The sequence below is a fragment of the Labrus bergylta genome, chromosome 20 (assembly GCF_963930695.1).
Source record: "Labrus bergylta chromosome 20, fLabBer1.1, whole genome shotgun sequence".
Lineage (NCBI taxonomy): Eukaryota > Metazoa > Chordata > Actinopteri > Labriformes > Labridae > Labrus > Labrus bergylta.
The window spans coordinates 7,362,631-7,372,305 of NC_089214.1; the positions used below are offsets into that span (position 1 = coordinate 7,362,631).

The following is a 9,675-nucleotide window of genomic DNA, read 5'->3' on the forward strand; positions in this document are numbered from 1 at the left end:
ATTATTGATATCTTTTTAATAATTCCCCACAAAGATTTTCACTCATTTTTTATTAAAGCCTGTATTATTGCCTCTTACGACAACAACAACAACAACAACAAACACACACATTTGGACCGTGCAGGGACAAAGCTATAAGCATATCATTGTATGTGTGTTTTCTTTAATGCCCAACATTGAATTCTAAACTCAACATTGAGACATTGAAAGTAATTTATTTTGAGTAAACTCACAATCAGCCTCATTGTCCAAGTATGTTAAACCATTCAATGACTTTGAAGTAGCTAGGACTGTACTTAAAATCACTTTCAAGGGCAGAATATCATATTTTAAATTGATTTTATGTGCCAAAGTGATGTCTTTAGTGCTTCTAGATGTCTTTTATGTCCCTGAATTTCCTATTTCATCCAGAAAAAGTGTTATAGAAGTCATTAGAGCACCTTCTATTAAAGAAACTAGTTCACTTGACTTTGAATGATGAAATTGTTGAAAGGAGAGCATCTCGCTCTGAAACATGTCCTCCAAAATGAGAGGCTTCCTCTGATGACTTAAGCATCAGTTATTTTGGAATGGCCTCAATAACAAGCTCCTTAAGTTAAATGTGCCACAATGCTAAACTTGGTTTACCATGTTTGGTGCTTACCTCTTTAAGATCTGTTCACTTTGTCCAACGTCAGATGAAAATATGACACCTTTCAATCCATAACTGTATTTGTTCTGAGGTAAATGAGCACCTTATCTGGATTGGTCTCCCACCTAAACATAATCTCCGGACTCTGTCCCCGACTCTCTGTTTCAATGAAGTAATCATTTATGTGGCTTCACCCTTGCTGCACCTTGAGACCACGCCCTCCTCTGGTACCTTTTTCAATCCACACAGCTGGACTGTGATGAGATGTGTGTGTTTGTACATTGAAGGAACAAGGACTCAAATTCAAGAAGAAACATTGTTTTTTTTATATTTCAAAAAGAATCTAGGAACATAATGGAAAAAAACAAACACTGGGTCTGAACATCCAGACAATTGAGATCCAAAAATACATTTTCTTAGGAAATATTAATTATATACAAAACATAAAAATTTATATTTTAGTTTGGGCCCTCAACAAGGTAACCCCATTTTAATATTTTATTAATAAAAATAAACTTTTAAATATTTAATCCACCCATAACTTCAATTGAGGCAGTTTTAACATTGAAATCAAACAAGATTCCAAACAACTTAATCCGCTTTGCATTTGCATGCAACAACAACAACTGTACACCCTAAGTCTTGAACTTGCATAAAAAACAAAAGGCAGAAAAAAAGTCTCTGGTTCAAACTTTAAGCACGAGCGCCCTGCAGCTGCGACAGTTTCTGCTTTAAAAGTTCACTTCTCCTCCTCAGCTGCTCTTTGACTGAGAGGAGTCTCTGTTCGTCTGACTGCATGCTGTAGATGCACTCTGTCGCCTTCTTCAGGATCACCACCTTGGCTGCCTTCTCATTGTTGGCCACCTCGGGGATCTCGTCCCGTAGCGCAAAGAAGCTCAACTTGAGCTCGTTCCTCCTCTGACGCTCCAGAACGTTATGAGTCCTTCTCTTGTCGTAGTCCTCCGTGTCGGACGTCCGGGGGCTCGAACACTTGCGGTTGCTGCTGATCTGTTTGAGGACCCTGCTGTGGCTGCTGCTGCCTCCTCCGCCTCCTCCACCTCCTCCACCTCCTCCTCCTCCTCCTCCTCCTCCACTGTTACTGCTGCTCTCCAGCTTCAGCCTCTTGACAGAAGGCTGCTCGTGGTGCCTCATGGATGGATGGGCGGCATAGTTGTGTTGGTGGGTGGAGACATGGCACCTCTTCAGCACGAGCGGGCTGGGGTGCCTGGTTTCGGTCGGACTGGGGTCACACCGCTTTACCGCCTGCCTCTTTTCCACAGTGACAACATCAATCTCCTCTTCCTCCTCTTCTTCTTCTTCCTCCTCCTCCTCCTCTTCATCATCATCATCATCATCTTCTGTAACACAACACAGAAAGCAAACGCATTACATTCATGCAGGAGTACAATCTCTTCTTCCACATGACTTAACATTGCAGCCAATGCCCTCTAGCTGATCTCGCAGCAGCAGGACAGCATGTCTACTGCCTGCAAATCGCATGAATTAAAGCAACCATTGACCTCCTTTTATTGTAAATAGTTCAGCAGGCAGACATCCATTGCAAAAAAAAAAAAAAAAGGGGTGTGACGCTTACCTGAGTCACTACAACTGCTGCTACTGCTGCCGCTGTTGGGCGGCGTGTCCAGCCCCAAGTCTTTACTCGGCGGCGTCCCTGCGCTCTGTTTGGGTGTCTCTGCCACCGGGTACGGGAAAACCACAGATGGGTCGATGCACTCTGCCGCGGTTGTGTTCAGATCTTGCAGGTAGCTGCTGTTTAACCTCCATGCTGCTGCTGCTGCTGCTGCTGCTGCTGCGCCGGCCGGCTCCGCACACTCCCCAGCCGTGGACTCCTTCCGCGCGGCGTGCAGGGAGGCGAGCCGCTCGGAGACGACCTTCTCCAGCTTGGCCGCCGCGGAGAAGCCGCTCCACATGCAGTCCTGGATGATGATGGACTTGAGGAAGGTCTGGGAGTAGTCGGCGTCGCAGATGATGCTCTGATTGAACGCGTCATCGCCCAGGAACTCTGTCACCATTTCCAGCTGATCCGCCGTGGAGGGGAAGAGGCTTGACAGGGACGGCCGGCGGCTCGGGGAGAGGGGAGGGGTCGGCAGCAGCTCGAATTTCTTCCAGATGTCTTCGCTCGGGGCCGGAGGCTGAAGTTGCTGAGGGTAGAAGTCTTCCTCCTCGTTGTCGTAGTAGAAATACGGTTGGAGGGAGTCGTAGTCGTAGTCGTAGTTTTTACTCGCCAAACTTGAAGTCAGCGGCATGATGTCTCTGCTGCTTGCGTCCTTATCGTGAAGCTGAGTCGAGAAATAAATCAAAAAAAAAATTAGATGCTGAAGGTTTGCAGGATGAACGCAACATTAATCCTAAGTGTAAGCAACATCACATGGTCACTCCAAAACATCAGCCTGTGTGCACGCCTTGCATGCATGCACTGGCGCTGCAGCAGGTGCTCAACTGGGAAATTAGGTGCAAGAGGGGAAACCCCATCTTTAATAAACTCCCCCCCTGACGTTAAACTGACACACTAACATGTTTCATTTAGCGTAACTAGTATAGGACGTTGACATGCAATCTCCAGAGACGCCTTACCTTTTCAAATATAAACTGACGTCCGCAGAAAAGGGGGCGAAATCAACCCAAAGCGCACGAAAAAGGGCAGGAAACTTATTCCAACACGAAAGAAACATTAAATCCTTCCACGGGGGGTGTTGCTGTCGGTTTCAGTGCGGCAGTGTGAAAGCATGCATGAAAGGGGCTGAGAGGCTGCACAGGCTAGCCGGGGTGAGGACGACGTTCAGTCTGTCATCAGCAGCGTGAGAATCACAGCTGAGAGCTCTGCAAGCTGCAATAAAACCCGCCGCAGCACTCCAACCTAACCGCTCCCTCCGCTGAATCCCTCCGCCAGGTTTCCCCGCGAAACGCTCGCCGGCCTTGAAAAGTCTCTCAAGCGACACATTACATTTTAACTCTTAACAGCGAGAATAACCTGTTGTCAACATTTGGGTCATTTTAAAAAAAAACTACAAACACCTGATTTCATTCGTATAAAAGGTCATAAATGATATTGTTTCTGTTTTGATGGGGTCTACTTCGGTTAAGGAGAAGTGGGAGGGGTCATAGTAGAGTAGAGCCCATTGACGGGAAGCATGCACGAAATACTAATGTAAGTCGTAGTAGTAGATAATTAGGGTTGGTTATTTCACTTCTATCCCGCCTAAAATATCACAGAGCATCCCAGACTCTCTTGTCAAAGCTGTTTGGCGTCGTTGAAGATTTTTCTTTTATTGCAATTCATCAATATGTGAGATTCAGTTGCCCACGTAAAAGTCGAGTATATTCATGCAAAGTGCATTATGCTTGAAAATCACAAGTTCGACAAATCACCGTGCATTGAAGTTGGAAACGCACTATATGACGCCTGTTGTCAAGTTTGCATATTTTTTTTTTTTTTTTTTTTTTTGCAGAAATTTCAAGGCAATGCAGCGAAATGGTTTGACAGGTGCAGCAGCAGCTTACCTTGATCTGTCTGCAGCAAACTGTCTGGAACAGGTGAATTCGACGTGTTGTGGTAGATAACTGCTGTTGTTTATGCATTTATTTATTTAGTAGCAGTAAGTGTTCTAGTTGCTGACTGACCGTGCACTGCTCGGTTTTGAGGTTGGACAGATTGGCACCAATTAACTCCAGGAAGGAAGTAATTAGAGGAATCGGATGGTAACCGCAGTTGGCTCACAGAGGTGCCCTCCTCGGCTGTGGCAGAGAGGAGGTGGAGGCGGAGATTCAGCGGGCTCGTAGCGCCCTCTGCTGGTACAAAAAACCAGTGCTGCAAGGTTGGGACTGCAGCCAGGTAGGTGCAGGGTCAAACACAGATCAAGGTGAACATGAACTCCATGAAACATGTAGTGAGACAGGGACTATTGATTGACAGCAGATTGAATCAACAGAGACTTTAGATTTAAAGGGTGTAACAGTTTAAACGCTCCGTAAAAACAGTGCTGTGGAGCGGAGTGGGTAAGTGGGGCTGTTTATTGGGGTTACTGGGTCACTTCATTAAAACCTATTTTAAGAGGCATTCAGTGGTTACTGTAAATACAACTCAGCGTGCAGCCTTGTGACGAAGTGGAGGGCGCTTTTTAACGTTAAAACGTAAGCTATTTGTGATGTGATTCAATCTTAAGTTTAATTACTTACACAAAATATTAGTAGGAAGTAGGCCTATAGAAATACTTTTACAATACAAAATAGAAATAATGGACTGAGCAATTACTACCAAGTGAAAATTGGAATAATAATAAAAATAATCTATGTACGATGTGCAGCGTAGGTAATGCACGGTTTATGTGTAGGGCTCAATATGTTGTTGACCAGTTTAGGACAGACTGCAAAGTTACAGTGAACAACACAACACACAAAACAAAAGGAGAAGTTGCAAGTTATTGTTAAATAAGTCCAGGAAAATGAGCAGACTCAGTGCCTGACTCTCAAACGGAGGAGTTGTAGAGTCTGATGGCCACTGGCAGGAATGACCTCCTGTGGCGTTCTGTGGTGCATTGTGGGGGAATGAGTCTTGCAGTGAAAGTATGAGATAAAGGAGATTACAATTTCTTCATGTCAGATTTAAAACAAGCAGACTACAATTATATTCAGATTAAAGTTGTGTCTTTGTAGGTAATATAACAAAGAGGAAGGCCTTTTACCTGCTTTTGTTTTGAACTGTGGCTGTAAAAATTAAGACTGATTGATTGAACGAGGGACGTTTTCTCACTGATGTGTTTATAATGTGAGTCAGTAATTATTGTGGGTAAATATTTTGCGAGTGTCCGATTCCGGAGGCTTCAGGGGAAAACATAAATGATTAGTTTGATAAAAGAGAAGAGCACTGCAGGCCAAAAAAGAAATATTTTTTTATCATTGAATCCAGCAGAAGGAAAAAAAAGGAACACCTTTTACACTCTTCATCCTCCTCTCCTTTGCTCGTATTCGTTCCTTCTCTCCTTTCCTCACTTTTGGATGCTTTCAGAAGGAGAAACATCGTTCTCCAAATGTTTCTTGTGTTGCTGTTTTCTTTTTGTTCTTTCTTTCTGGAGACAGAGTGGAGCTTCAAGAGAAGCGGGCATCATTTCCTCTTGATAACCGGAGCCTGGCAGAGGTCTGATTGTTTTGATTTCCTCTCTCAATAAAACTAATTCTACCAATTTTGATTGACGCGGCGTATTTGGATGGATGGATGGATGGAGATAGATTGATAGTAGTGTTGTAGTCAAGACCACATGAACCGAGATACTTAGGGATCGAGACCAAGACAAGACCAAGACCAAGGCAGGGTGAGACCAAGACCATGAATATCAATGAAGAATCATTATCTTGTGTGCAGCGGGCGTGTCACTCAAGACTGTGACAGCAGGAAGGTTGCGGACGTTACTGGGAATAAAAAATCCAGAGTCTTAGACCGAGACAAGACCAAGTAAAAAGGATTTTGATGTCTGCACCGGGAGTTCGTTTCCATCTGATATACTTCTATTGGATGAGACAAAACATAGATGGATGCCAACTGTTGTCCTTCCTTTTCTGATTCATATTCTTTGTGTACTCAGCGTATAAGCTCTAACGTTAAATTTGTTTCTTCCATTTTACTGATGACTATAGATTCTGACATGAGTTAAGAGCCAGTGCTTTCTCTCAAAGGATTACATCATGTTGAATTAAAGAAACGCCCTTCCTTTCATTCATTCATTCAGTTAGATTCTTATGATCAGCAGACTCGTATAAATGACCAGAGGATGAGCTCCTCCTCATACAGCGAGGAAACAGTTCAGCATGATGCCTTCATACGAGGCAGAAAATCAATATCCGCTCAGCTCAGTCGCTGAGAGGAAGCTGCCAGCTAAGCAGCCAACAATGAGACCATGGCATATCTGTCCGGCTACTCAACAGCTAATTGACTCATTAATTATTGACAGTGACAACAGACAGTTATTGAGCTGCAGCCTGTCACAGCTTCAGACAGCCTGGCCTGAAGTGCATCACAGTAACAGACTCGGTTAAATTTGATTTTTATCTTTCTATGTGAACGTAGGAATTATTGCAAGCAACACGTCCACCACAAATCTACAATTAAAACGAGGGAATACTGCATTTATTCTCTGCGTGGAGGTCTATCTGATTTATTTTTTTTAACTACTTTTACTATATTTCCTTAAATATACAAGATGTGCAGATGCATCAAAACAAGAATGCAATACTAGCCCTCTCCAGCCACTGGGAGCCCAATGGCTAGTGCATGCGGACTAAGTCCTCAAGAGCGGGCGGCCTGGTTCTGAATCCGACTTCAGGCTCTTTTCTTGCATGTCCTTCCCCACTCGCTCTCTCCCTGGTTTCTGAAATAAAGGCATAAACAGCCCATAAAGAAATTCAAAAGAAAGATAACTTCACTTGTGTTGCACTTTGTAAAAGTCCAAAAAGTGCTTTCCATAAAACGACAGTACACCAACAATAAAACAAATAAAGCAAACAATAAAAATAATAAAAGTACAGCTGTAAGAGATTCAAATGATACAATAAGAGATTAACAAAAAAAAAAAATGTTGGTTTAAATACTGTAGAAGTTTAAAGTTGTGTTCTTAGCATCTCTTCAGTCTGTAACACTTTAGATGGGTCCTGTGTTGGTGTCCTGTGGGCTGAATGAAATGAGCTCAAATGATCGGCAAATCAAGGGGGCGTGTCATGACACCTGTCAATCACATTGGGTAACTATGGCAATGACAGTGTTTGTCAAAGCTTAAGAAAAAAAGCCAATTTTTGGACTTTGGGAGGAAGCTGGAGTAGCTGCAGAAAGCCCCCCCATGCACGGGGAGAACATGCTAACTCCACACAGAGAGGCTCCTGTCCAACAGGGCGAGGCCCAAAACCCTCCAACATCCAAACTGATTAAATCTGGAGAAGAGACATTATATGATGAACCCAAGAAAAAAAAGTCGAAAACAGAAAATATTGTTCTTAATTTAATCCCTGCACAACTTCCTACTCCTCCATAAAGAGTAACTCAACACCAGATGAAGAGCAGAGTCGAGCTGCCCTCCCCGGGTTCATGTTTCCACAAGGTTCCATCTCTAACCACATCCAGGATAATCGAAGGGTGTGGTCGGTGTTAAGTCACTCTGAGAGCATGATAACAACAACTGAAAGTTACCCAAATGACTATAGCAGCATTTTTAAGGGTGTAACATTTGGTTTCAGTGGTGCTGGTAAGAGTCATAAATATGTATAAAATATCAGCCATCATGAAAGAAATAACTGAAAATCCCTCCTTAACTTCACCGCTATATCATTGTGGAAACATTGTGTGATTTCTACAACCAGTAATGGCAAAAAAAGGCTGACATTTTCAATGCATGTATGCAAATGAATCCATCCAGTGCTGTGTAATTTCTGTAAAATACAAACAATAACAAATCACATAACAGAAATATGGGAGAGTTTGGGCTTTGATGAGGTTGATTTTTTAAAAGCATTACTCAGCCTTTAACTGAACTGCTCTTGCACTTACATTAGCAGCATGTGAAGTGTTCTTCATCGTTGCTAGGCGTGTGTGAGTTGTTGCCGCTGTATTGTCTGATAATGTGATCTACAGGCAGCAGAACATGGGATGCTCTGAAAACAACATAAATCAGCTGTGGGGAACCTGAGAGGGAACACCTGTAAAAATCAAAGAGGTGTGTGATAAACGGCTAAACGAAAGGCAGACTCTGTGCTCTTAATGTTGAGAAGGTTCCCAAGAAGCATTGATTGCTGATGAAACAAGGCTGCAATGAGGATGTGTGATAAAGATGAATCATCACACATGAAACAGCCTTCTGTCGCTTCCTCTCTTTTTGCAGATTGTTAAATGACTCAGATGACATTATATGTTCCTTCAGTGACAACTCAGAAGAAGAAGAGTGTAAAATTCCCCTCCCTGAAACGTAGCTAATCTGACTCATGCTTTATTTCCCATCATCCCTGCACACGCTTTAATGCAGGTAGAAGCAGCTGATGGTCCAGACTTATTGGATGACATTCCCCTCACCCTCAGATGCATTTTGATCCTTTGCACATAATTGTGTAGTGATATAAGATATCACCAAACACATTAATTAAAATACCATCTGTATCCATTTTTTAGAGACATCATGTGGCTGAAAAAAGTGATATTGTTGCCCAGCATAATGTCCAAAGAAGGTCATCAAAACAAGACAGTACTTCAAGCTTCTGTGAGGAAAATCTCCAAACAGCGTGTCTGAGCACACATTTTCTGAAAAGTGGAGCAGGCAAAAGATTGGAGAGGGTGGTCTTTTCTCATCATTGGGGGGTTTGAAGACAGACTAGAGACACATATTAGTATTTTAAAAAAACATGTATATTGCACATTATGAGTCATTTAAAGGTATGAATCAGAACAACTCTGAGGTTTTACTGTAAGAGAGAGAAAATTACCCTAATGGGTCAGATCTAAATTTCATACAGGATGCTCAGAGTTGTTTTTTTCCAGGAGTTGACGTTCCCCAAAATGGCCACTAGAGGGCGTTTGTATCACATGGAATATTTCTTTGGTCGATCACATTCAATAGAGAGAGAGAGAGACAGTACTTGTAAATCTTGTTTTGTCACAAATGTAAACAAATGCCGTCATGTTTCTGTTTAGATGTTCATCTTTATGGTCAAGCTGCCCAGTATAAACAATATAAATGTTAAAAACAAACAGGTGCTTCACTGAAAACCAGTATGAAGATGGTTTCCAGCTCAAAAACACAAACAAAACAAAAATCTCTGTATTCAAACCCCACAGTGTAATGAATGTTCCCTGAGGTTTTAACAATCTGGGAAACTTGTAAACACTTTTCCAAGTCATGGAAATGAAAAAAGCAGAATTGGACATGTTCATGTCAATACCTAAGATCTCATCCAAAAAATGCCACCCTCCTCCTAAAACAACTGCAAGAACCAACAACACACTGAACTGAATTGTGTCGTTAAAACCGTGCAACATGCATCCTTCTTAC

General features: G+C 42.6%; 1 protein-coding gene across 1 annotated transcript; it reads right to left on the reverse strand.

The window, feature by feature from the left end:
- Positions 1-933: 933 nt before the first annotated feature.
- On the reverse strand, positions 934-3,462 carry myca (MYC proto-oncogene, bHLH transcription factor a). Its single transcript, XM_020653807.3, has 3 exons — positions 3,227-3,462; positions 2,226-2,931; positions 934-1,989 (listed from the first exon to the last, which is right to left on the reverse strand). Exons 2-3 carry the CDS (start codon positions 2,896-2,898, stop codon positions 1,325-1,327), a joined length of 1,338 nt encoding a protein of 445 aa, XP_020509463.2. The 5' UTR covers positions 2,899-2,931; positions 3,227-3,462; the 3' UTR covers positions 934-1,324.
- Between the last annotated feature and the right edge of the window lie 6,213 nt (positions 3,463-9,675).